This window comes from Acartia tonsa, chromosome 13 (genome assembly GCF_053477335.1).
Source record: "Acartia tonsa isolate MP-2025a chromosome 13, ASM5347733v1, whole genome shotgun sequence".
Taxonomy (NCBI): domain Eukaryota; kingdom Metazoa; phylum Arthropoda; class Copepoda; order Calanoida; family Acartiidae; genus Acartia; species Acartia tonsa.
In genome coordinates, this window is record NC_137272.1 from 41,373,250 (window position 1) to 41,401,035 (window position 27,786).

The 27,786-nt window shown below is 33.4% G+C and overlaps 1 protein-coding gene across 2 annotated transcripts in view; it reads left to right on the forward strand.

Moving 5' to 3' along the window:
* LOC145304705 (uncharacterized) overlaps nt 1–27,786 on the forward strand; it is a 133,882-nt gene that overhangs the window by 89,505 nt on the left and 16,591 nt on the right. For both annotated transcript variants that reach the window (XM_080146646.1, XM_080146647.1), the window contains exons 6-15: nt 17,089–17,234; nt 18,807–18,939; nt 19,375–19,470; nt 21,018–21,136; nt 21,621–21,697; nt 21,992–22,420; nt 22,561–22,666; nt 23,016–23,076; nt 23,360–23,557; nt 27,292–27,462. In XM_080146646.1, coding sequence (XP_080002772.1) covers nt 17,089–17,234; nt 18,807–18,939; nt 19,375–19,470; nt 21,018–21,136; nt 21,621–21,697; nt 21,992–22,420; nt 22,561–22,666; nt 23,016–23,076; nt 23,360–23,557; nt 27,292–27,462 — 1,536 coding nt within the window. The remainder of the gene's footprint in view (nt 1–17,088; nt 17,235–18,806; nt 18,940–19,374; nt 19,471–21,017; nt 21,137–21,620; nt 21,698–21,991; nt 22,421–22,560; nt 22,667–23,015; nt 23,077–23,359; nt 23,558–27,291; nt 27,463–27,786) is intronic.

Sequence of the window (27,786 nt, forward strand, 5' to 3'; positions counted from 1 at the left end):
CTTAGTTTTGGTTTCAAAAAGTGTCACTTTCGCCCCCCCCCCCTTTATTTTAACAAACATTATGTAATACCTCTGTAAAAAAAACAAATTAAACTTTCTTTATAATTTATGACTTATTTTTAAAAACATTCACATTAGCAATGTAATTATATTTATGAAATCAAGGACAATCTATGTTTATTTATAGCATAGCTATAAGTGAAAAGTACATATTAATCTTATTATCTTATTAATAGTGTAAATTAGATAACCCCTCCCCCAAATTGTTTTCTAGCTTAAGAAAACATGAAATCTAAAAGACAAAATCACCATTTATTGGTTAAAATTGACTTTTGAATTTTGGGTAAAATTAATCTAGATGCTCTTGTAATGTTTTTAAAGTCAGTTCTGAATAAGATACTCGTCACTTCATCTGTAGGTTTGAGCTGAGATAGTCATAGTACATACAAAATACGTAGACAGCGTAGCTTCGCTTAGTAACAATGACAGCGTTTTTATGTTATTTATGAATCTAAAATATTTTCAAAGCTCAGCTGCTCTATAGCTGTAGGCTATGTCCGTCCGTACATACATAGCCTATACCCTAGGTGAATACTGAGGTTGATACTTTTTAAAAAATTGTTTTTGTAAAAAATCCTCCAAAATCACATAAAAATCCACAAAAAATTAAACAAAATCTTATGTTAATAACCCTTTTATGATTTTATTTATTGTTTGTAGATTTTTTATGCGATTTTGGATGATTTTTCACAAAAATAATTTTGCCTCACTAAGTGACCCTAATTTAATGCTCTCATTTCAACGTAATTGTTCAATCGGGTATAGTCCCTTTGCGTGGCAACGCACCTTAATCTTCGTATTTTTTACAGTAGCTTTTCTCCTATATTTAGCCCCTGCGGGGGGGGGGGGTCTCTAACCTTGCGGGGCCAATCGCCTAACTCTGTGGGACAATCACCTAACCCAATATAACATAACCTAAAATGACCCATAAAAAGCTTGTTATTATTGCGCTACTTAAGTATGAACATATTTATCCTGGTATGATTTATGTTCTGTGACTAATATTCTATTATGTTTACTCCAAAGGAATTTTTATTATTTCACGATGTAACTTTTTCTAAGTATGTTATAAACATTAGAGTAAAACACTAGAGGGAGAAACGGTAGAATAACTGTATCTCCCCATCACAACCACCTTGTGCAACCTTTCTATTGGGTCATTGAAAATCAACTTATGGTGTCGCTTATATTAACACAGCCAAGTAGCAGAAAATAATTTAGAAGCAGACGAAAGAGGTCTTTGAAAAAGGAAGAGTGGTAGTTGTCGGTATATACATCTGTACTATAGATCTGTTTAATAAACAGGGATCTAAAGGGATAAGACAATGGACTATAAATCGATATACATCCACAATAATGATAAACAAATTGATCCGATCAAAATTTAATTAAAGTACTCAAATTTTTGTAGCTTGCTAATGAGAAAACGTGGATATATAACTTTGGGTACTGGTGTAATTTACAGCTAAATGTCCTCTCCCTCCCTGAAGTAATATACAGGGAGGGGGGGGGGGATTGAAGGTTCTAACAATTTAGAACCCATATTCCCTTTTTAGGCACCAAAAAAATAAGTTAATTTTATGATACATCCCCAAATTGAATTGGATTTTGATATCAAGAACTAATATTTGCTGGGTGTCTACACACCCCTTAAGATGCCCCTAGAGGCTAGAAAACTGAGGGCATGAATTAAACAAAAGTTACTTCCCCCTTTTATTTATTTTGAAGGCTACAGATCATAAGTTTATACTAAAACTTATAATTTAACAAGGGCAAATATATCAAAAGCATCTATATCAAAAGGCAAAGCAACGTAAACAAGACAATAACATTTTTTGTATGAACAGGAGCAGTAAAAACTCTTTTGTAAGTAATCATTTTTAGGTCAGTATATTCAGGAAGGGAAGGAATATTGGATCGTTAATTACACTGGTACCCAAAGTTTTATTACCACATCGTTGACTCAAAATTTTTGGGTACTTTTGATTTTGATTGGTTGATTCCAATCTCTTGATGTCAAAACTTTTTATCATTAGTGATTCATATAAATTTTTCGTAAATTGTCTTTTCTCTTAAGATACCTGGAACATGAGATGGACGGACAGTTAGACATACGGACATTCCCTTATTAGAAAGAAGACGCATTAAAAACAAGAAATATACAATACAAACGTCCTATTCACATAATTCATATGAAGATTTACGCTGTTTTAGAGATACTACGCAGCACGTATAACTAAGATGTTTTATCTAAATTTAGTCCTGTGCTAGTATTGCGTGATTCTGGCGAGAGGAATTAAATACAGAGTCAAGTTATATTGGGCATCTCACAACTTAATTATTACAGCTAATTTAAATACTAGTTTCTGTTCCTGTATTTCTAGGGGCTCTGTATTCGAAGGGCTGGGGCAGAAATTAGCCTAAAACCATCCTAGGACCTATATGATGCTTCTATATCACAGAGAACTCGATTCAGTTTAGAAGTTAATGAAAACTTGAGCAATAGACAAAAAAATCTTACTGCTTTATATACTAGAATATAAGGGGTCTCACAAATAAAACATTATAGCGGCTTTGGCCCTAGGGGCATCTAATGTTTAAGTGGTACTTTCCCTCAAAGGGTCTATCGAGTACTGGCTCCCCCCTCCCTTTTATTAAATTACCTTAACTGAAATTTTAATTATTTATTTCCATAAGTTTAAACTATTTATTTATCTTTATAAAGATACTAGAAATATTTATTTAATGACCTATAGTATACATGATTAATATTTAAGTAGTTTAATTTTCCAATGGTAGTATCAACAAAAGAGATAAATTCCTGTGAAATATTTAAAGCAGCCATGACAAACTTCAGAAGAGGAATAATTTTTTTTTACTAGGTATTCATTTTAAGAACTATTTTTCTTTGCCGCAAGGGAATGAAAAAAATCCCCCTCCTATTTTCATTTTCTGTGCCTTGTTCGGCACTTATAGGGGAAAGCGGGCGTCAAGAAATCTATTTCAGGCGCCTTCCATTAATAGTTTCTGAAATATGAAAGTTACAAATTGAATATAATCATTAAGAAATAGATTTTAGTGATAAAATAAGCATTAAGCACATGCCGAGATAAAATAGTTTATTTTAACCAAGAAGGAAGGGAGACATTATACGAAAAATTATACTCATTTTCAAAGTTCTTAAAAACATTTTCTCATTCGTTGGCTAAATAACTGTTATTACACTTGTTAGATCATGATTGGTTCAAATTAGTTGTGTCCAAATTTTTCTATTGATTATTTTATTTGACATATAGGGAAATTTTGTTTATCATACTAAGGGTTGTACACTTTAATTTATTGTTTTTACTCTAATCCCTTAAGATCCCTGATTTGATTATATTAAGGAAATTTCTCGTATTCATTTGAATCCGGTGGATAGAAACCGGTTCTCATCCATACAAAAAAAACTATGTCTAGCATCGTATTATATCCAGCTTTCTACCAATATAAAAATGTACAATCATAAGATTTAAAATAGTTTTTTTTAGCCCGTGCCTTCGGCATTGTACATTCTATATCCGCGAAAGTTGTTTATAATACGATGCGGGAAATAACTATTAGGTTTTTATAAAACTTTTTTATTCCCATTAGCTTTTAATTTTTTGCTGTTTCATCCCCAAAACCTTTTTAAACTCCCCATTTGTTCCTTATTTATAATAATTATAGACCTAAACTAAAAACATCAACTAACTGCTTCCAGGATGGTGGGGATAGGTCAATGGCGTTTAAATTAATTATCAGACCCATCCTTCCCCCCCCCCTTAATGATTATAGGGCACTAAAATCAGAGATTATTGTATTAGAACAGGGAGGAGGGAGGTGACATTGGGATGTTTATTCAATAGTCCCCAAAGGTTTATAATAACTTGGACTTTTGTTGAATTAAAATTGGTTGGTTCATTAATTTGAGTGTCGAATCGCTTCAACCACTAAGTGTAATCCACAGATGGGGTAATTTTGTGTATCATCATTGAAGATGTACATCATTTTTTCGGCAATTGCCTTATCCTTTAGATGCCTGTTATTGGAATTTTTAGTCCATTGTCTTATCACTGTGTTTCTAAAATACTTCCTGTACATTAAAAAGATGAAAAATAGACTGACGGAAAAGCAGGAAGCAAAGCTTTGTCCCTGATGAACATGGCACCCAACAAAAAGTTAGTTTAAACGCCATAATTAGTCTTTATCTGACCATGTTAGACGTGTAATAAGCGGATACGGATAGATATTTCAAAAAACAAAATACTCTAAACCTCCCATATATATAAGAGAATCTACGCTATAATTATTCTTTGGTCCTCCGTGAAGTAGCTTTACTAAGTGTCTCGAAAGATCAGCCGTGTTACGTCATAAAAATGAGGGATGAGAGGAGAAGTGGGAAAGGAAACCTCCTAAAAAAAGAGATGGATTTGTATGACGTCACACGGCTGAAAACATAAAAAACTTTGTTCGTTTGTCAATTCATGATTTATTTGTGCTTCGCTACATATAGATGTTGTTATCCTTGTTTATTTGTTGATTTATTTAAGTATTAAAACTTATTGAGGTGTATGAAGAAAATGTTATATTTATAAAACTATAACAGAGGTGGATTCTTAAAAAACTTTTTGGCTCTCTGGGTAACTGAAATAAGTGAGGCTCGCTAAAAAATTTTTTAAAAATCCTTTGAAATCGCATTAAAAATCTACAAAAATTAAATAAAATCTTGTTAATAGCCATTTTATGATTTTATTTAATTTTTTTAGATTTTTAATGCGATTTTGGAGGATTTTTCTCAAAAAAAAATTAGCGAGCCTAACTAATTTTTGTGAGGCAGTAAGCCAAAAAGTTTTTTAAGAATCCACCTTAGATATGCTTTTCTTCAATTAATGTCCAGAACCGGTTTTGATACAGCGGAAATTAAACCTTATCTAAAATTGTGAATCTTAATCTGTGTTCTTTATATTATATTACATAAAAAAGTTTAGCTGTTGGGCAAATAGTTAAAATGATTACGTTGTTACCCCCCGTATTAAATTCTAATAAAAGCATTACTAGGACTTGGCAGCCGCTGATAATCGCAAAAAACTTAGGTACAGTCAAGCCTTAACTAGCGGATACCATCCACTTACAATTTTAGTTTTAAAAATTGGGGGGTAAAAGGTTGGGTTTTCTACGAGCTTTTTACCTTTGAGGGTTAAGGTATCCTCCCCCATAATAGTTCAAAAACTTATCCATATCTATGAAAAACTTCATTGCGACGTTACAGCCGGTCGCCCTATTCAATAGCGGCTGCCCAGTCCCTATAAGTACACAAAAACTAAACCATTAAACACATGTGATATTAAGTTTTATAGTTATGTAATGTCTTTCACCTATAATTAATTTTACATTTAAAAATATTTACATTTTTTGTCAGGCTACAAAAACTTTATTTGCTACTTCAACTAAAAAGCTGCTTAAAATTTCTTAATGGTTATTCATAAACGTGCTTTTATCTTTTTCTAACATTTGGCATTTTGGTACGTGATATGGTTACATTTTTCTAATTATGAAAATAAAATAAAAATTTCTATGTGTATTTTTGGACAGACTATTAGGTTGAAGCTACCAATTCTTTACTCAAAGTAGTTTGAGACGTGCTAATTGATTGTCATAATTGAGTTTTCATTTTGGGACATGCTACATTACTATTTTGTAAATATTGTAAGGTGACATTTCGGGACAGGCTACTGTATTATTTTGTAAATAATGGTCAGTGCTACTAGCCCTGGTGTAAACCACAAAACTATGAAACTAAGTATCCTAACTATACGCGGATAAACACAATTGTCGAGATAGTTATATCAAGCTAGTCAATTTGGGGTGTTCCGGTTTGAAGGGATTGAGGCACAGCTTACTTTTAACATACTGCTTTGCTTTTAGCTTAAGAAATTAGTTAGGGAGGGACATTTACTTATAGATTACACTTGTACCCATAGTTTTACATCTACGCTATCTTATTCGTTGGCTTAAAAACTTAAGGTCATTCTATTGAATCTTGATTGGCTGGTTCCAAACTTTTTTTCATCAACAATTTAACATGCAGAATAATATGTTTATGATCATTTAGAATATACATCATTGATCAAATTATCTTCATTGTCTTACTCCTTTAAAGAAAATTGGAGGAAATATTTTCTGAAAATTAGAACAACCCAAATTGATCAGCTTCAGTAAACCAAATCATTGCTTTAGGCTTCATTGACTCACACACTCTTTAAGCACAAGCGCAGCAATAACCAATAGTAGCGCGGCAATAACTATTAGTAGCGCATTAATAACTGTAAGTAGCACAGGAATAGCAATAGTAGCACCATAAAACACTGAATATGACATTTAAAAAAAATTATGTTAAAACAAGAATCTTAAGGGAAAGAATAAGGGACGTTCAAATGATATACATCTCAAATAATGATAAATAAAATTATCCCGAATGTATGAGTTTGAAATCAAAAAGCAATTGAAGTACCCAAAGTTTTGAGCCAACAAATAAAATTACTACAACTTGGGTACCAGTGTAATTTTTAGGCCAATGTCTCTTCCCCCCTGTACTTATAAAATTATTGTCCATAACGTTCCAATCATAGAGTAGCTGCGCTACTGGAAATATCAATTTCAAGGCTAAACATCTCTTTTTTAGTTGCGTAGCTGATCTTTATGGATTTATTGTACGTCCATCTGTCTGTTTGTCTGTCTGACAAAGTCACTTACTATTAGTTTGTCTCAATTAATGACTAAAACTATTTAGACTTCTCTTACATTACCAGAGATCCTTAGGGATAAGACAATAGACGAAAATTGGATACTTTCACCCAATAATGATAGACAAAATTACCTCTTCTGTAGATTATACATATAGGTGGATAAGTTTGAACACTGCTTGATTTTGATTTTTTAAGAAAACGAACGAGGAAATGTGTATTTATATTTTGTAGTCCAATAGATTAATTGACTTAGAAAGAAGTAGAATACCATCTAACATAGTAAAAGTTAAAAGTCAAAACACTTCAGTAGTATAATAAAGAAAGCTTTTTATTTCCTACTCTTACCTTCCGTTTTTTATTAAAGTATATTTTTATCATGGGTAAAAAAGTATATCCCTTTTTTTACAAGTACACCAAACAAGCCCCCCTTCATAGCTTAAATGTCTAAACCTGCGGAGTTTTAACGACAATCAAACGTAGAATAGGAAATAGTTATTTCTCGCATCGTATTATAAACAGTTTTCCGCGGATATAAAATGTACAATCATAAGATCTTTAATCTTATTATTGTACATTTTTATATTTGTAGAAAACTGGATATAATACGATGCTAGACATAATTTTTCAGTATGGCTAAGAACCATTTCTAATCCACCGGATTTAAATCGGTTTTCGAAGCGATAAGGGAAAGGTTATAATTGGGTTTTCTATTGTAAAATAAAGAATTGTTATTATTTTTTTTTATATGGCGACACACCTTAAATTTTTCCTTTTATATCTTCTATGTTACATAACATAAAAAAATGACAATAAAAACATTAATAAAGTAAAGATACTATCAAAAATAGCGCTGTCATTGATTTTATACACAGAAGTTGGTAGTTGTTTATTTAATTTGCATATTTTTTTATATGTTTGTCGATTAAGTTCTCATTAATGGCTGGATAGACAATTTGTGAATATTCTTGAAAGCGGTCAATTTGTATGTAATTGTATATAAATCTGACCTCAGACTACCAGAGTATCCAGTATTGTCCTATCTCTGGTATCCAAAGTTGTATGTTTATAAATCTGACCTCAGACTACCAGAGTATCCTGTATTGTCCTATCTCTGGTATCCAAACTTGTATGTATATAAATCTGACCTCAGACTACCAGAGTATCCTGTATTGTCCTATCTCTGGTATCCAAACTTGTATGTATATAAATCTGACCTCAGACTATCAGAGTATCCTGTATTGTTCTATCTCTGGTATCCAAAGTTGTATGTTTATAAATCTGACCTCAGACAACCAGAGTATCCTGTATTGTCCTATCTCTGGTATCCAAACTTGTATGTATATAAATCTGACCTCAGACTACCAGAGTATCCTGTATTGTTCTATCTCTGGTATCCAAAGGTGTATGCATATAAATCTGACCTCAGACTACCAGAGTATCCTGTATTGTCCTATCTCTGGTATCCAAAGTTGTATGTATATAAATCTGACCTCAGACTACCAGAGTATCCTGTATTGTCCTATCTCTGGTATCCAAAGTTGTATGTATATAAATCTGACCTCAGACTATCAGAGTATCCTGTATTTTCCTATTCATGGTATCCAAAGTTGTATGTATATAAATCTGACCTCAGACTACCAGGGTATCCTGTATTGTCCTATCTCTGGTATCCAAAGTTGTATGTATGTAAATCAGAAACCACACTACCAGAGTATCTTGTATTGTCCTAGCTCTGGTATCCAAAGTTGCATGTATATAAATCTGACCTCTGACTACCTTGGTATCCTGTATTGTCCTATCTCTGATATCCAAAGTTGTATGTATATAAATCTGACCTCAGACTACCAGGGTATCCTGTATTGTCCTATCTCTGGTATCCAAAGTTGCATGTTTATAAATCTGACCTCAGACTACCAGGGTATCCTGTATTGTCCTATCTCTGGTATCCAAAGTTGTATGTATGTAAATCATAAACCACACTACCAGAGTATCCTGTATTGCCCTATCTCTGGTATCCAAAGTTGTATGTATATAAATCTGACCTCAGACTACCAGAGTATCCTGTATTGTTCTATCTCTGGTATCCAAAGTTGTATGTTTATAAATCTGACCTCAGACAACCAGAGTATCCTGTATTGTTCTATCTCTGGTATCCAAAGTTGTATGTATATAAATCTGACCTCAGACTACCAGAGTATCCTGTATTGTTCTATCTCTGGTATCCAAAGTTGTATGTATATAAATCTGACCTCAGACTACCAGAGTATCCTGTATTGTTCTATCTCTGGTATCCAAAGTTGTATGTATATAAATCTGACCTCAGGCTACCAGAGTATCCTGTATTCTCCTATCTCTGGTATCCAAAGTTGTATATATATAAATCTGACCTCAGACTACCAGAGTATCCTGTATTGTCCGATCAATGGTATCCAAAGTTGCATGTATATAAATCTGACCTCAGACTACCAGAGTATCCTGTATTGTCCTATCTCTGGTATCCAAAGTTGCATGTATATAAATCTTACCTCAGACTACCAGAGTATCCTGTATTGTTCTATCTCTGGTATCCAAAAGTGCATGTATATAAATCTTACCTCAGACTACCAGAGTATCCTGTATTGTCCTATCTCTGGTATCCAAAGGTGCATGTATATAAATCTTACCTCAGACTACCCTAGTATCCTGTATTGTCCTATCTCTGGTATCCAAACTTGTATGTATATAAATCTGACCTCAGACTACCAGAGTATCCTGTATTGTCCTATCTCTGGTATCCAAACTTGTATGTATATAAATCTGACCTCAGACTACCAGAGTATCCTGTATTGTCCTATCTCTGGTATCCAAAGTTGCATGTATATAAATCTGACCTCAGACTACCAGAGTATCCTGTATTGTCCTATCTCTGGTATCCAAAGTTGCATGTATATAAATCTGACCTCAGACTACCAGAGTATCCTGTATTGTCCTATCTCTGGTATCCAAAGTTGCATGTATATAAATCTGACCTCAGACTACCAGAGTATCCTGTATTGTCCTATCTCTGGTATCCAAAGTTGCATGTATATAAATCTTACCTCAGACTACCAGAGTATCCTGTATTGTCCTATCTCTGGTATCCAAAGGTGCATGTATATAAATCTGACCTCAGACTACCAGAGTTCAAATAATCCTACTATCTATCTTCACAGTGAGATTAAATATGAGTTTTTAATTTAGATTTGTTCTAAATTGCTTTATATGGGGATTTCCAAGGTAATAAGGTTAATAAAAAGTTGTATACAAATTTTATTTTAAAAGTATAGGTAATAAATAAAACAAAATACAATTTTTATGATTTCTAGAAGCTATTTTTATAATGAATCTCTTTCAAAACTCTTTAAAAATGTTATAGTTTAGCCAAAAGCCCAACACTAAGCGTCTAGACCCAACCTCTAATTTGTATGGATGGGAATAAAACATACAGGGATAGAATAAGTTAAGAAAAATTAGTCTTCTATGAATTTCATAGCTGAAAGTATTTTAAAGTAAATTTACAGTCTTTTTCACTTCCTGCTTATGTGATTGTAATTTTGTTGTATAGAAACTTTTAAAAGTTTGGCGTTTTTAACATATCCCGCCTCCAACCTCTTCCCCCCTCCCCCCTAAAAAAATCCTAATGTCTTACTTTGTCCCTTGCTCAATGGTTTTAAGGAAATGAATATTCTTAATGAGTGGGGAGCATAACAAGGACACAGGGAAAGGGATAATAGATGATAATTTAATTTTGTTCTGGGGGTTTCAGAATATTGGGGAAAGAAAGAGTTGTAGATTAATAGGAATGTTTAGTATCACAAGGAATAGTATGGGTACTTCTTTCTAGAAGCAGCTTATAGTGCCCATGATTGGTCATTAATATTGTAGGACGTCATTTTTTATTAGGCACTGTAAGCTGCTTCTTTTTTCCTTCAAAATGTAAAAATCCACTCCTCCTCTTAATTTCGCAATTCAGAGGGTAGAAGGGGTTACTTTTTATGCCTAATCCTGTAGGGCCTATACCAACGGTTTCCTAATTCTGCTGGCTACTCTCCAATATAACCCAACCTAATCTGGTAACACATGAAAAAGGACCTTTTCATTTTTTTTTGTAAGCGGGAGACCGACTGGACAAACGGATGTACATACAGAAATACCTTATCTAGCTTTATAGTTTCTTCGCTACTATAAAAATATGAGTAAGACTTAGAAATGAAATGACCCAAGTATATTTTTATTTTCCTACAATGAATTATTTAGAGGTGACTAAGGAAAAAAGTGAAATTGTGAAAAGCAGGGAAAAGGGGATAAGTCAATGGGAGTTGCAAGTATAATAAAATCCTGCAACTAAGATTTTCGCCTCTCTATTAAAGTTGTCTTTCAGGGAAGCTTTATAGGATCATGGAAAGAAAACCAAGTATAGGGTTTCGTCGTATTTTCACAGTAGCCTTTCTCCTATTTGTAGCCCCTTTGGGGGGGGGGGGGCTCTAACCCTGCGGGGTCAATTTCCTAACCCTATGGGCAAACATGAACATTTACCTAAGCTAAACTAAAATAAGCAATCAAAAGCTTCTGTGAAAATACGACGAAACCCGCTACTTCGTCTTCTTTCCATGATCCGCTTTATTTTTATATCGTGGAAGGATTTAACCTATTTTTTTTAAAACTGATATTTCAAACCTCCCATCCATTCGTCCCTGAAAAGTGCAATGACTAATATGACTACTAGAAATGATTGAAACGGCGCCCATAAATTTTAGGATCATACCCTAACTAACGAAAACCTGGAAAAAGTGTTCCTTAAAAACTGTCCAAAGTTTTTACTTAACTTTTTACTGGATTGTTGATAACCTTAATTAATAGCCATTTAATTTATTATAGACAACTAACTCATTAATTAATCTTTACTGGTCTAGATTAACTACTTATTGCATAGGCCAAGTCATTCCTTCTTGTTAGACATGCATTTGAATTGCAGCAGCTAAAGATGCAATTATTAATGTTGCATCTTTTTTAAAATTGTAATGAACTTTTTCTTCTGTAGGCTTTTGTATATGTTATTGTTATTTTCAAATAGTTACGCCGCGCCACCAATAGTCTATAGGATTCTTCCAAATTAATAGCTTAAAACCATGGATGTCCATTAAGGATAACCCAAAAAGGCAGAGGATGTTTGATCAAATGGTTAGCGAATTTGGTTGTTTTGTACTAATTCTTTTACAGGAATAGGCCAACAAAATAATGCCCAAAAAGGAAATACTTTTAAAGAAAGCGGGATTTAAAAGAAATCACGGGTAGATAGAAGTATTCGGAATAAAATTATCACGTTCATTAATTTTTAAAAAGGTGGTAGGTTCGAACCCTTTTAGTAATTAAAGTAATGCCTTTGGGCTAAACGAAAAGTAGAACATATTACCATGAAAATAAAATACTTCAGGACAAGTTCGTGCAATTAAAGCTTATTCCAACAATGAAATTAATCACGAAACCTATAAGTGTTTTTCAGCTGTCGTTGGTGGGCAACACATTGTAAAATTGACGACTTCTCCATTTGACCCCCAAATATTATTTTAGATTTATTTCACTTGTTGGTTATAACTTATTCCTATGCAATTAAAGGGGAATGCATTTGCCCCCAAAAAGCTTCACATTATCAAATACAACAGAGACCTCAAGACAAATTTCGTGCAATAAATATTATTTGTCCGAATACTTGTCTCCCAAAAACGAAAATTTAAGGGAAGGCATAATTGAAAGTGGGGCAGGGGGGGTGACTCAAAGGACTGCAATCAGGACAGGACAGGGATAGGACAGTGTATGTTGAATTAATCTACATCAACTTATTCGTCATTATTCTTTATTTATATTTCCTACAAGAGATTTAGGGGAAACAATGATTTTTCTTCCATTGTCCTATCCCTTATCTGAGATTTAAAGTACTTCACTACAAGGCCCAAAGATTTATGTTTATACAATACAGTCCACAGTATTATTATCAGCAAAGTTCCATAATTGTAAGGTTAGGTCAAATATTGATTTGCTTTGAGAAATATGCTCTAGGGTTGGGGGTTTGGCATCTGAAGAATAATATTTGGCCTCCCTCTCTACTGTCACTTCAAAGTAATCAATATTTATGATATCATCATCAAATAAAATGAAGAACAATGCAATTTTGTTTCCAACTAACGGAAATAATCAAGGCAAAATTGTTTTTCCAAGTTTTACTGTGATCAAAATAATCTCTAAAATCTTCAGAAAAAAAACTCTACATTAACCTTATAATAAAGTAACAGAATGTGTCTGTTTTTCTGTCTGTACCAAAGGATCTTGCTAACTGCTGAACCGATCGTGTTCTCCTTAACAGGGTAGCTTCTCATAGGTCCCGGGCAGGTTTATAACTATTTGGGGAAAGGTACCACCACCCTCTAAAGAGAAATCACCACTTTTACGCAACATAAAGAGGTATCGTAGAGACTTAATCGCCAAATAGATAGGTTTCGTAGAGACTTGAACAAAAAACATTTAAAGTGCCATTAGAGGCCTCTAGGGGCGTAGCCGCTATTAAAAAATAAACTAGGTGATTAATGTAAAAGCAAGAATCAAACACAGCTTATTGCATTGGTGTCCTAAAACCTTACTGCTTTGCGCGCACATTCCATGGACTGCATTTCCATGTAAAAGTGCAAATATAATTTAAGCTTACAGCATGAGCAGAGCATTCCACTGCACTACAACTGCAGGGATGGTTTTAGGCTATTCGGCGGAGGCACTAGTAGCTTTCAGATACAGACACTTTAGAATTACTGGTGATTTTTTCCGTAGCTTTTATGGAGTTTGTTTCTAAGAGGACCAATAGTCTAAAACCAACCCAAGACATATAATTCGCCTATAGGTTTCGGCACTTTCCGAGATATTTTGCTGCTGAAACTTTGTGTAATTTTTTGCCATTAAACAAAATAAAACATTTTGAAATACTATATACAAAACTATTTTTTATCGTCAAATTACATAATACATGTAATACAGTTCTTATTTTTATATAGAAGTAGTGACGTAAATACCAAAATTGTAGAAAAGCATTGCTTTTCACAATATTGTTTGATTTGTAATTTCATCCTTACTTTCAAGTAGCCGTTTTCAAGAATATGCATAATAACATGGACGGTTGTTCTGGAAAAATCTCTCTCGCGACTTTTCCTCAGGAAAATAGCCTAAAACCTGCTCAGAGCCAAAGTTTTTGTAAGATCCTTTCATCAAGCTGTTTAAAATATTAATAAACATCCATTTTCTTTTAAAAATTGTAGTAAATGATTATTTTATATTAAAATTTCTTTATTATCTGTATGTCCTGTTCTATTATTTAGAAAACATATTCCATTTTGTAACTTTAAGTACCTATTCGTTGAAATAAGTAAATACAAACCTAAATATTGCATATGTAGTGTGTAATTTGTAATTTATGATTTAAGGGCAAGTTAGAAAAACCGAATTTCTAAAATTATGAGGAGTGCAATATTTGAAAATAATAGTGGCTCTGCCTTAATCCTTGCTGAGATTTATATAAAGCTTCTCCAAAATAGAGAACTCAAGTGTTTTTCGAGATATTTTCGAACAAACAAGAAAAGAATTACTACTTTTATAAAAAAGAAGATTATGAAGAAGCCCAGTCCAGCAGATGGTTAGTGGTCATAAAAATTGATATGTCTTTTGTAGCCTACCAGTAAGGGGGAAGATTCTTATTATCTTTCATTAACATATCCCTGTATCTCTGATAAAAGGTATACCTACCTACATATTGATTGAAAGAAAAGATAAAACAAATAAGATTCTATTTGTTTTGACCATTTAGGAACATTTTAAAAATAATGGAATTGTTACATCTATGGATATAGTATATTTGAATTGATAGTTCCTTAAAGAATGATATAAACTTAGTAAAAAATCAAAAATAAGTATTTAGACAGTAATTAAAAGAATGATTGCTTTTTACGATGTAGTTCTCGAAATTAGCACTTTTATACATATTTTATGAATAAAAAGTAGCCTTCTGATTTTTCTTATCTAATTTTAAAAGATGTGTCTGCCTGTTTGTAGCTTAATATCTCACAAACCATTTATCCATGATTTTTAAATCCATTAAAAGTTAACAAGTATTGGACAATGTAAATGTTATGTTATGTCGTAAATTCTATCAGTTTTAGGTTTGTATAGCATAGCAACTCTATGATTATAGTAGTATGTCGTCCGATAAAGACGTAACGTAAATTAACTTTAAATAGTCATAATCATACCTTAAACTGAATAACAGTTCATATTCCTTAAAATGCATAGTCGATCTTATAGCCCCCCCCCCTCCCTTATTTTAAAATAAAGGGGGGTGTTCGTATTTTGTGTGTTTGTATTGTATCTATATCAGGTTAATTTAGGTATGGTTGGGTAAAGGATAGCTCCGCTGGGGTGGTGCCCTCCGCAGGGATTATGTCTAAAAAAGCACCTTAATTTCCAATGTTTATTTTAAAAATGAGTGGAGGGTTCTACTTCTTCTAACAAAATTGATAAAAAATTAAAAATATCTTAAAAAGAATATTTTTTTCCTATTTCAATATATACTTCTTTTCTTATGATCCAACTTTTTAGGTTAATGATATTGTAATCTGATAATTTTATAATAAGCCTATGTAACAAAAAGCTCTTATTTAATTTGCAATATAATCTAAATTTAAGGGATATGGTATTTGAAGAAAACTGTTATGCCTCAAATATTTCTAATATTTTAAAATATCATTTCGAATTTTTGGTGTTTTTGCAAGAGCCTTTTTGTAATTAGATTTGTAATTATAAGGAGTTGCTAGGCTTTCTGAACTATACCTAATCGCTACATGAATCATCATACTAAGTTTGAAACCAATAGGACAATTCTTTCATGATTTTTAACCATCAAAACTATTGTTACGAAAAGACACATTGATCCTTAATGTAGAAAAACAAAATTACCCCTTTTGTAGATTTTAATTATTGGTTGAAATTTTAAACACTTCCAAGTTTGGAAAGAACCAATCAAAATTTATTATAATGACCCAAATTTTTTTAACTATCGAACAAGATAACATGTTAATAAAACTTTGGGTACCAGTGTAATTTACAGTCAATTGTCCCCTGCCTCCCTGACACGGGTGCCCCACTCTGTATTGAATAATCCATGCTCAAATATCAGATATTTGATATTATGCTAAAATCAGTTTGCAAAAAAATAGATAGATACAGCAACAATGCTACAAATTTTTGCTAGGCACTTTTAAGGAAACCGCCTTTTTACTGTTTACATGTAAAGCGTGCTTTTTAAAGCTTAGTTTCCTTAACTCTGAATGTCTGTCGGTCTCAGTAATTTATGACTTTTTATGGATTATGTTAAGTACAAGTGGGTATAGTCCCTTTTGTGGCAACGCACCTTAAGGGGCGATTCTTCGTATTTATCACAATAGCTTTTCTTCTATTTATAGCCCCTGCGGGTGGCTATAACCCTGTGGGCCAATTGCCTAACCCTGTGGGGCAATCACCTAACCCAATGTAACCTAACCTAAAATAACCTATCAAAAGCCATTTTAAAATACGACGAATCGCCCCTTCAGGTGCGTTGCCATGAAAGGTACTATTCCCGTACAAGTTTATTCAAAGGACCTTAACCAATATGTCAGCTTAGTTAAAAAGCTCCATCCAAAACATTCGATACAAAGTTCGATCCCATTAAATTTTTATTGGAGTCATTATGTTTAGTATGTACCTTCTTGTCCTTACAGGGGGGGGAGGGGTCATTGGACTTGAAATTACTCTGGTGCCCAAAGTTTTATTACAAAGTAATATTATTCGTTGGATCAAAATTTTTGGTTACTTTAAGATAGTCGTCATATTTTTAATTTCGATGTTAGAAAATATTCAACTACATTTTAAAAACACTGAAGAACGAGGTTTAAGTTTGATGTTTTAATTATAATATTCTACATTGACGGTTCTGTCGGAAATACATTAAATAATTGAAGTAACACACATTTTTTCAACAGAGGTGGATTTTTAAAAAAAAATGTGATTTTGGTGGATTTTTCACGAAAACAATTTTGCCCAACTAAGCGATTAGTGGAGCAATTTTTTTTAAAGAATCCACCTCTGATTTGATGTGGCGAGGCTACTCCAAAAGTGATCCATATTTATGGGTTTTTTTTGTAACTAAACGTTTTTTCTTTCTTTTCAGAAGTTGAAAGGCGTGATGAAGAACAAGAACGGCGGCGGAAGCGTGAACACGGGCGGCGAAACCGCCGCCGCAGCTAGTGGACCTATGGCGATGGGCAAGGCGCTTATATCAAGAAATTTTTCGCCACAGAAAAGCAATGGAAATAGGTTTGTTTTGATTTTAGAAACAAGGATGATAACGTCCATTTGTAGCGAAGCATAGATATAAGAAGAACAGTAATCAAACATTATCAAAATCTATGTAAAAAAGTCCCTAGCAGCTGAGGAAGATTGGAGTAAAATAGCTTTAGACCATCCTAATACTTAAATTTAATTTTTTTTAAAGCCTGAAACATCCTGAGGCCTTTGAAAAAATGTAAAGACAGACAGACAGACGAACATATTTGGTTATATATGTATATATAGTTGCTTTAGTACCAACAACAGTGGTGCTTAAACACAAAATGCCAGTTGATCACTTATACCTTCCCCCTTTTTTTTAGTTTTTTAATAAATTGAAGATAACTTTTAAAGGAGGAGGTAGGTTGTGCTAAAATTTCGTAAAGGTGTAAGTTTTAAGGCTTAAAAACAGTAGTAGAACGATAATATTCACTAAATATAAATATACAATTTTTTGCCTATGGTTCTATTCAATAAGGAATACAAATATTTAGTGAATATTATCGTTCTACTACTTTTTTAAGTCTCAAAACTCACAACTTTACGGAATTTTAACACAACCGACCTCCCCCTTTATGCGTAACCACTTCTGGGGATTCTAACCATGCGGGACTTATAACTTCAGTGACCTAAGTCTACTTCTTCTTGTTTTAAATTTATTTCAAAAATAGGGGGAGGGGGGTTAGTATCAGTGTTCAAAAGGGCACTTTGTGCGAAAGTGCTAAAACAACAAATTTTGATTGAAAATAAGAATTATGCCAAGGACATATGTAAAGCAAATATAAACAAACATGTAAACATGGAATTTGGTGGAAATTGAGTATTTTCAAAACAAAACTTTGTTTACTTCCTGATTCAGCATTTTTAAAGTCATTAATTTTTTTATTTATTTGATATGATTTGATACTATAAATATTGTTTGAGCATAAATATCTATTGATTAAGTGTCAGGTAGCTGATTATAAATTTGGGGGAGGGAGTATGGCAACTAAAGGAAAAAATTTTTTTAGAAGACAAAAAATGTTGGATATAGTCCCTTTCGTGGCAACGCCCCTTAAAGAGCGTTTCTTCGTATTTTCACAGTGGCTTTTCTCCTATTTCTAGCCCCTGCGGGGGGCTCTAACCCTGCGAGGCCAATTACCTAACCCTGCGGGGCAATCACATAACCCAATATAACCTAAGATAACTTATCAAAAGCCATTTTCAAAATACGACGAATCGCCCCTTAAGGGGCGTTGCCATGAGGGGGACTTCACCCAAAATGTTTACTTTTATGCTTCTTTTAGAACATAGGCAATGAGCTTGCTTATAATTCTTACATAAAAGTAACTTGAATACTGTCTGTGTGTATAGAAGGATCTCGCAAACCACTAACTAATATGTTTCTCCTTTACAGTGTAGCTTCTTGTAGGTTCTGGGAAAAGTTAATATTTTTGAGGGGATGGGAGACTTTGTATTTTGTTTCATGGCACAAAACAAATATTGGTAATAATTTGATGGTCGGTTTCTATCTGTTATTTTGACTGACAAAAAACCACTACTAATGTTGTTCTAATTTAGGAGCCACAGCACTGGGAGCCCTGCGGGTGGAATGGGAGGGGCTGTGGACGATCTGTTCCAGGGGAAGTCCCCCACTTCCCTGCATGGGAAGCACAGGGTCTTCATCATTGATACTCAAGTCAAGTATACTGTGGTAGGTTTTAATTAGTATTGAAAATGTGGATCACGGGAAGGAAACGAAGTAGCGGGTTTCTTTGCAATTTCACAGTAGCATTTTTCCTATTTCTAGCCACTGCAGGGGGCTCTAACCCTGCGGGACCAATTTCTAACCCTGTGGGAAAATCATTAACAATTACCAAACCTAAAATAACCTATCAAAAGCTACTGTGCAAATACGACGAAACTCGCTACTTCACTTTTTCCTCAAATGTTTAAAACTTTCGCTGTTAATGAAATCGGTTGCCCTTGTTTTCCTCCTTAAAAGTACAAACATTTTAATAAAAGATTTATGAAGTAATATTTAAGCAATGGTCATTTAATTGGAGTGGTTGATTTTTTGGTACTGACAGATAGTACTATTCCGCTTTTTTTACTTATTTTTTAGAATTATCTATTAATCTATTTGCAGGGTGTCCAGATGCAAGAAAGAAACCTGTTTTTATTCAACGACCTTCTGCTCATAGCTAAAGAAAGATCTTCCTCGCATTTTAAGCTAAAAGATCAGGTAATGAAATAATAAATAATAGCTATTTCTCGCATCGTATTATAAACAGCTTCCACGGATATAGAATGTACAATTATAAGATTGAAACCAGTTTTTTTTAGCCCCGAGGAGCCGAAGGCAAGGGCTTAAAAAACTGGTTTTAATCTTATGATTGTACATTTTTATATTCGTAGTAAGCTGGATATAACACGATGAAAGACATAGTTTTTTCGTATGAATGAGAACCGGTTCTTATCCACCGGATTCGAATGAATACGAGAAAATATTTTAAAAATGCTTTGTTTCGTCCTAAGAACCTTTAAAGCTGTGGTTTCCACAAAGCCTTGTTTGTAACAATTTAGTTTATTTCAGCTTGTTTTCATCATATTCTGTTTTAAAAATATCAGAACATAATTGGTCTGTCTAAAAGAGGACTATCCACGAACAAGAGCACGTAATTCTAATTACCTTCCAGCATTGACCCTTAGTATTTTCTTTCAAAATATAATAGGTCACTATTAATAATTCATATATTAACGAGAAATTTATGTTTCACCACTTAAAGATTAAAAATATGTTCAGGTTTTTTTAGTCAAAATTTTATCAATCGTTTTGTTGATTTCGGGGTGTCTTTAATGGTCCATGTTGTCAAATGATAAAAATTTTAAAAAAGTTAAAAGCACATTTACTATATCTCATATGTATGTTTAAATTAATGCTAGTATGGATTAATTTACAATCTATATAACGAGTATTCGCATATGTACCATCAAATATCAATTTTATTAAAAGAATTAGCTTCATAAAAGTTTTCAAAATCAAGGGGGGGGGGGGAAGTTTTGACACATTTGCGTAAACAGGGAGTATAGGCTTTATCTTTGGACTGAGAGGATAGGTTATTAGGGATAAAATCATTTTTTTATGATGAATTTTCCCAAGTTTTAAGATTTTTTGGATAGGCCTCCAGGTTCCGGAGCTCCAGGCCTCCAGGTCCTCTCTGTACAGGTAAAAATTAAAAAAAAATAATTTTTTTTTTGAAGAGTTAGAAGTCAACCTATGAAACAAAATATGCATATTTTTGAATGTTTTTCACATATTTGAAGAAAAAAACGCATATTTTGTTTCATAAGTTGACTTCTAACTCTTCAAAAAAATTTTTTTTTTTTCATTTTTACCTGTACAGAGAGGACCTGGAGGCCTATCCAAAAAATCTTAAAACTTGGGAAAATTCATCATTTAAGAATTATTTTATCCCTAATAACCTATACTCTCAGTCCAAAGATAAAGCCTATACTCCCTGTTTACGCAAATGTGTCAAAACTTCCCCCCCCCCCTTGAAATACCTAAAAAAAACATGGTGAAACATAAATTTTCTCGTCAATACATTAATGATATATGGTAACCTATTATATTCTGAAAGAAAAAAGAAAGGATCAATGCTGGAAGGTACTTAGAATCATGTGCTCTCGTTCGTGGATAGTCCCCTTTGATTTTCTAACTTTCCAGGACGTATGTTTTGATGAAAACTAATCTTAATTTATGTAAATGATGCATGATGTTAATTACAGGTGCCCCTGTCTGATGTCTGGCTGTCTGACTGTATCTCCGAGGTTTCTGAAGTTACTCTGGATCCCACCTGTTCATTTGTCATTGGCTGGCCAATCACAAATGCTGTTCTAACCTTCAGGTATGATTCTTATTCATGAAGAGTTCTAGACTTTCCTCTAATAATATAGCATTGTATTATTTCGTTTTCAGTGCTTTCACACAAATTACCTGGTTGAGTAAGGATACCCCACCCCACCCCCCTCTTACTTAATTGAATAAATTGAAGATAAGGGAGAGGGGTAGTTTGTAGTTTGTTTGTTTGTTCCTTTAGGTCAGGTTAGGTTATATTGGGTAATGGGTAGCCCTAAAGGGTTAGGCCACCGCAGGAAGATAAAATGCCCTTTGTTCCTATTTTCAATTATATTTATTTCAAAAATAGGTTGGGGTATCAGTGCAAAGAAACTTTTAGTGAAAGCATCCGTTTTGACACGTTTTTCAACTTGATTTTTTTTACTTATTTTATCAACAGTTTCAATAGCTAAACAAGCTACTGCAAGCTAAACTAAATACTTCGGGGTTAAAGGTTCAACACCTGGCAAATATTATATTTTATAATTTCGCAGGACTCGTGATGAGAAGGACCAATGGTGGAGCCGGCTGCAGCACCTGGTGGCTACAGAAAGGGAACATACCGCTACAGGTAAGGAACAGTCAACCAAACATAACTATAAAGTAGGTAGATTACTGTAAATTAATGAACATGTTATAATAGAGCCTTTTGAGGATTTTGATATTTTTGATCAAAATAAGCAAACATTATAAATTTTTAATTATTTGCAGCTTTGAAAATTGCTTTGCTATAATCACTATAATTCAGCATTAACTTTTGTACAGTTGTTTAAACCTTTATAATCAACTTGTTAATTATTTCAAACTATGCATTAGTACTTATTTTTTTCTCACAAATTATTACATACATATTTTTTTTCCTCAGGAGCCAGCATATGCATTACCTACTTCGACACGACCACAAATTTCGAGCACGTCAAGAACGTTTATGTGTCACGGAGCGACAGCGCCAAAGACTGCATAAAAAAGGCGCTAAACTCGCTGCCCATCCTGGAAAATGGTGACCTCGGCAGTACAGTGAATACAAACAGTGATAATACTAAAAATTCAGTGACTAGCAGTAATTCTAGTGATGGTAGCAAGTCCTGTGATAATAATACTCATGCTAGCAACAATATTAGTGCTGCTAATACTCCCTCCAAGGTGATCAGTGCCTACAAGAAGGGGGAGGATGAAGGGGGCGGAGGCCCGGAGGGAAGTGGGGAGGATCAAAATGGCGGTCAAGCGGCAAAATCAGCTGATTATCAGCTCTGGGTGAAGACTAAGTTTGATGAATCACCGTATCCACTTATTGGTAAGTTTTATTTACTGAATTCTTCTGAAATTATTATATAAAAATTATCATTGATGTTTTGATCTTGAAAAATTAAATACATTTTTATTTATGTGTTAAATGAACAAATTAGCATTTATCATAATTTGATACCATTTTAGGGCACGAGATACCGCTAGTGATCAAGTTGAACTTCATGAGACAGGCATTCAATAGCAAGAAGGGAAACAGCTATGATGAATATAGAAGATGTACCTTTATTCTTAGGTAAGGATAATAGACAATTAAACAAACTATCATAAATCCTATTATGTAAAGCATTAAGCTTTTTTGTCTGTACCAAAGGATCTCTAAATGCTAAACCTATATGGTTCTACTTTACAGCGAAGCTTCTTATGGGTCCAGGGAAGTTTTGTAACTATTTGGGGGAATGGTTTCACCACCATCTCTAGAGAAATCGTCCCTAGAAAATATACTCCCCCCCTTTTAGTTTTTCATTTTTAAAATTTCCATTCCCTGTACTCCCAGAGGTCTATAGGGGCGTAGCCGAGTCATCTCATAGAATAATAATGTTTTCATATATTTTTACAAAATATCATTTTTATTATAATTATAGGAGAATTGGGCAGATGAATAACTTTAATCAAGATGGTTCACAAAAGAAGAAGCTAAAAAAGGTAACAAAAAATATCTTTTTTTTTACTTTAGTGGGTAATATTGTTGAAGTCTCATAATCTAATAGCTTTGCCTAACATTGACTTAACTGTCAATTTATAACAGTCAATACTCTCATTGATTGGTTTGTTGTTCAAACTAGTTTTAACTAATAATTTTAATTTACAAAAGGGGTAATTTTGTTTATCATCATCAGCAATGTACCATGTACGTACATAGATTTATTATCCATTAAGACCACTGCTTTTTTTATTTAAGAAAGATTTAATACTATTTTTATTCCAGGTGAAAAGTAGCATAAAGCTGCAGAACGTATTCCGTCGGGTGAGCCAGGCCACCGGCAAGTCAAGCGACAGCGTGGATGCCGCGCAATCTTCTTCGCCCCTGACGGTTGACAAAAAGGCGGGAAAATTGTTTGGAAAAAAGTTGGAGGATTTATGCGGGCCCACGCAGGATCCTAATAAAATGCCACAGCCTATAAAGGTAAGGAAATTTTTTGTTAGTTGAGCTGTAATATAACTATGGCTTGTCCGTACGTTTCACTCATTTCATCCCCCCCCCCCCACTGTGCTTTTAATTGAATCATTAAACTATATTTACTGTTTAACATTCTAACTTTATTGTCGCTGCGCCACTGTACTTAAAGCGGCGACCAAAACCAGAATGCCACAAAATCCTTTGTTTATAATTTATCAAATCAAATGAAATTATTTATTTTCTCAGATTATTAAAGTTTTTCCTCGTACCTCATGGACTGGGATATACCAACTGAAGAAAAAAAAGGTTTTCAGTTTTGAAAATTTTTTCCACTATTTTCCTAAAAATATGGATGTTAATTAATTTAAATACCCTGTAGGGACGGGAGTCCTAGCCCTATAAGGCACAATTTCTATAGACTGCGTTTTCCTTCAAGAATATTATCATTATAAAGACAAAATGTATTGTTATATTTATCATCATTGAATAACAACATTATGGTTACACAATGTTATCTTTCAAAGGGAAAGTTGGAGGCAAAATATTTTATCTTGAGATGACATATCTCTGTCCCTCGTTGTCAGCTGGCCGCACAAAATGTCTTGTTAGGAAGATATTTCGTCTGGTTATAGACATTCAATTAGGTTCTCATACTGTCAATTTACCTGGAATTTTTCTGATTGGTGGGTGGGGTGGGTGTTTTGGACATATCTTTAAGATAAATTGATGCACCCACCGTCATGTAGCCTAAAACTTGCCCTTTACCTTGAAAATTTTGGCATGATCGGTTCAGCGGTCTACGAGATCGTAGGGGACATACACACACATAACTTACTACTTTTAAGTTTATTTTAGCTCTAGCATCTAGGAGAAATAGGGTAGTAAAATAGCCTTAAACCATCTGGGAACCCTTGTTAAACTTCCCTAAGATTAAGAACCAGAACGGTTCAATGGTTAGCTAGGTCTTAACCTACAAACTAAAAACCATGGGATTATCAAAGAAGTAAAGTATATATGCGACTATAAATTTTCTTGAATTTATTTTGTTATGGGCCACTGATTTTATATTTAACCATTTCTAAGCTCTAACAATTACTAAAGGTGGGAGGGGGGGGGGGGGATTGGTCTGTTGATATAATTAAACATTCTTAAGTGTAATATTTCTTGTAGACAAACCAACCCTTTAATTGCACGACATTTTTTTGATTTATAACTTGTCATCGAAAATAATTCAATGAAATATTAAAATAATGAAAGGGTTAATATTGTTTTCTCGATGAAAATTAAAAGAAAATCTCCTTGAAAATGCATTTATAATAGAAGTATCGTCCTAGATAGTCAGTCAGACATGAAAATCTGTCAAACTAAAAAATTATTTTTTTAGCAGACGAAGCATTTTGTTAAGTCATAAGTTTTATTATAACATTTTCTTATTAGTTGGCTTAACAACCTTGGGGACTTCATTAAATTTTGATTGGTTAATTAAGTTGAGTGTTTGAGCGTTTCAAGCAATAATTTTAATCTAAAGAAGGTGTAATTTTATGAATTATCATTGAGGAGTACATCAATTTATCGGCCATTGTCTTATCCCTTTAGATCCCTGGAAATTTCTGATTTTGCTAACCAATATTTGTTCCTTTATTGTTTTCTTATTGGTCCAATTATTGGATTGTGTTTCTTAACTTTCTATATTAATTGGATTTATTATTTGTAAAATAAAACAAGTATAATAATAGTTATTTCTTTCATCGTATTATAAACAGCTTTCCGCGGATATAGAATGTACAATTATAAGATTAAATCCAGTTTTTTTAGCCCCGAGGTGCCGAAGGCATGGGCTATAAAAACTGGTTTTAATCTTATGATTGTACATTTTTATATTTGTAGAAAGCTGGATATAATACGATGCTAGACATAGTTTTTTCGTATGGATGAGAACCGGTTCCTATCCACCGGATTCGAATGAATACGAGAAATAAAAATAATAGATAAAAACTCTGATAATTAACAAGGAGCATATATAAATGGGATTATACAGATATATTTCTTTGTAAAAAATTCTATATAATTTCCAGTTAGGGAGGGGGCAATGGTCTATAATTGATATTGCTTGTTTATATAAACTAGTTCGACTTAAAACTTGGATATGTTGAATCTTGATTGGGTTGTAAAAGTAGCAATGTACAAATTTTAATTTTAATCCACATAAGGTGTACTCCTTTCCAGGGATGTGGAGCCGTTTGATTTTTGGTGCGGCTGTGGCTCCGGCTCTGACCTAAAATCAAGAAAAACTCAACCAAATATTTCGGTACACCGACAAACATCCTACCGCGACAAACGTCCTAATGCGACAAACCTCCTAAACGACAAACCTCCTAAAGGGACAAACGTCCTATTGCGACATCTCTTTAGTAAAACGTCCTAAAAATTTTCAAAAATTATTAAATAAAAAAAATCTTCCAAAGAAGGTGTATCAACTTTTTATAGCTAGCCGGCTCTTTTAGTAAGTAGTAGATGTAAAATTTTTCATAGAATTCAAATATGCAATCGGTTTTTTTGTAGACCTCTTATTTTTTAAGTAATTTAAGTTTTAAAAAAAAAATTAAGTCGATTTTAAGGTACTAAAATGCAACAAAAAAAAAAAGAAAATGGCCATTATGAACAAAAATAGTAAGATCTTGACTTGAAAAACTTAAAATGGTTCCCAAATTATAAAATTTAGACATGAAGTTTAATCAAAATATAAAAAATCTTTTTTTCCCCGGATATTTTTTAGCTATCCCCGAAGCCGAAGCCGCTTTGAAAATAACGGCTCTCTTCTTCTTTCATCTTCATAATTTGTGATAAATTAATTTATATTCCATTGTCCCATCCCTGTAGATCCCTGACTTTTTTGAATTAAAACATGAAAAGAAAATGGAGTTGTAAAAAATATTTTCACACCGTAACTTTTTATTCAGTGTCGCAGCTATTCTATTGATTGCTTTTTCCGTAACAGAAGGTTCTAAGGATATGGCAAGGATTTAAAGAATATTCCCCAAACTTCAGAAATAAGCCATTTATTCGCGCTTTATTATACAACTATTGGTTTTGCCCCTTTTTTGGGGGGGTGGAAGATGTCCCATTCGTCAAGAAAATAGCCTAAGACCTTCTTGTAACCAGAAGGCAAATTCTCTGAAAAGCAAAAATCTGTTAAAACTAATTTGATTGACGGACAGGCATTGTTTAACTTTGTATTACGAAACTAGAAAATGTCTCCGGTTGGTTTTATCTATACAATAAATGGTAAATTGCTTTTAAACTGGCCTTTCGTTAAAACGATTATCCTTGTTTTAAGTTTTTTTTTGCGGACATAATTCTCACAAAGATAAATAGAAATTTCAAGTTATTCAGTGATATGAAAATGAAAAAGAAATTTATTTCCCAAATCTTATGCTTAAAATTCTTTAATAGTTATTTCTCGCATCGTATTATAAACAGCTTTCCGCGGATATAGAATGTACAATTATAAGATTAAAATTAGTTTTTTTTAGCTGTTGCCTTCGGCAAAGAGGAAATAAACTTGAGAAAAATATTTTTGTAATTTCAGCTCTCTTGGGGAATTTTTCTTAGTATTGACCCCCCCCCCCCTCCCCCATAAAAAAAGTATTTTTGTTTTGCTGTTAATTTTATTCTATTCCTATAAAAAGATAGAAATAGAACAAAGTAGATAGAGATTTAATTACCTTATGTTTTTTCAGGATATGCTACACGAGCTTGAAGAAAAGGGTCCGAGCACGCTGGGAATATTTCGGCGCGGCCCGAACGTGCGCGCTATGCGCGAGGTCCGCGAACAGCTGGACGAGTTTGACCCGTCGGCGGCGCCCGTCGACGGTGAGAGCGGAGTCGACATTGGCAACAGCTGTAAACAGGTAAACCTGTGCATGTTCATTGTCAAGGAGGCCATGAGTGCAAATCTCGGCCAATATCAAGCAATACTAAAAAAAATACGCTAAAGTTGGTATCGTGACACTTCCATAATACTCATTGCTGCTATGTCCGGCGAATGACAAAGATCATATGGAAGCCTAAATCAGGAAGTTATCAAACAGACAGACAAACTTCTGACATTTACAAAGCACAGATAGGACTTTCAGAAAATTATGATTGGTAGGCTATAAACTGGAAGTGTCCAAACTTTTTGAAATAAATTGCAGATGTGCTAATTTAGTTTATTATCATCGTGAATATGCATC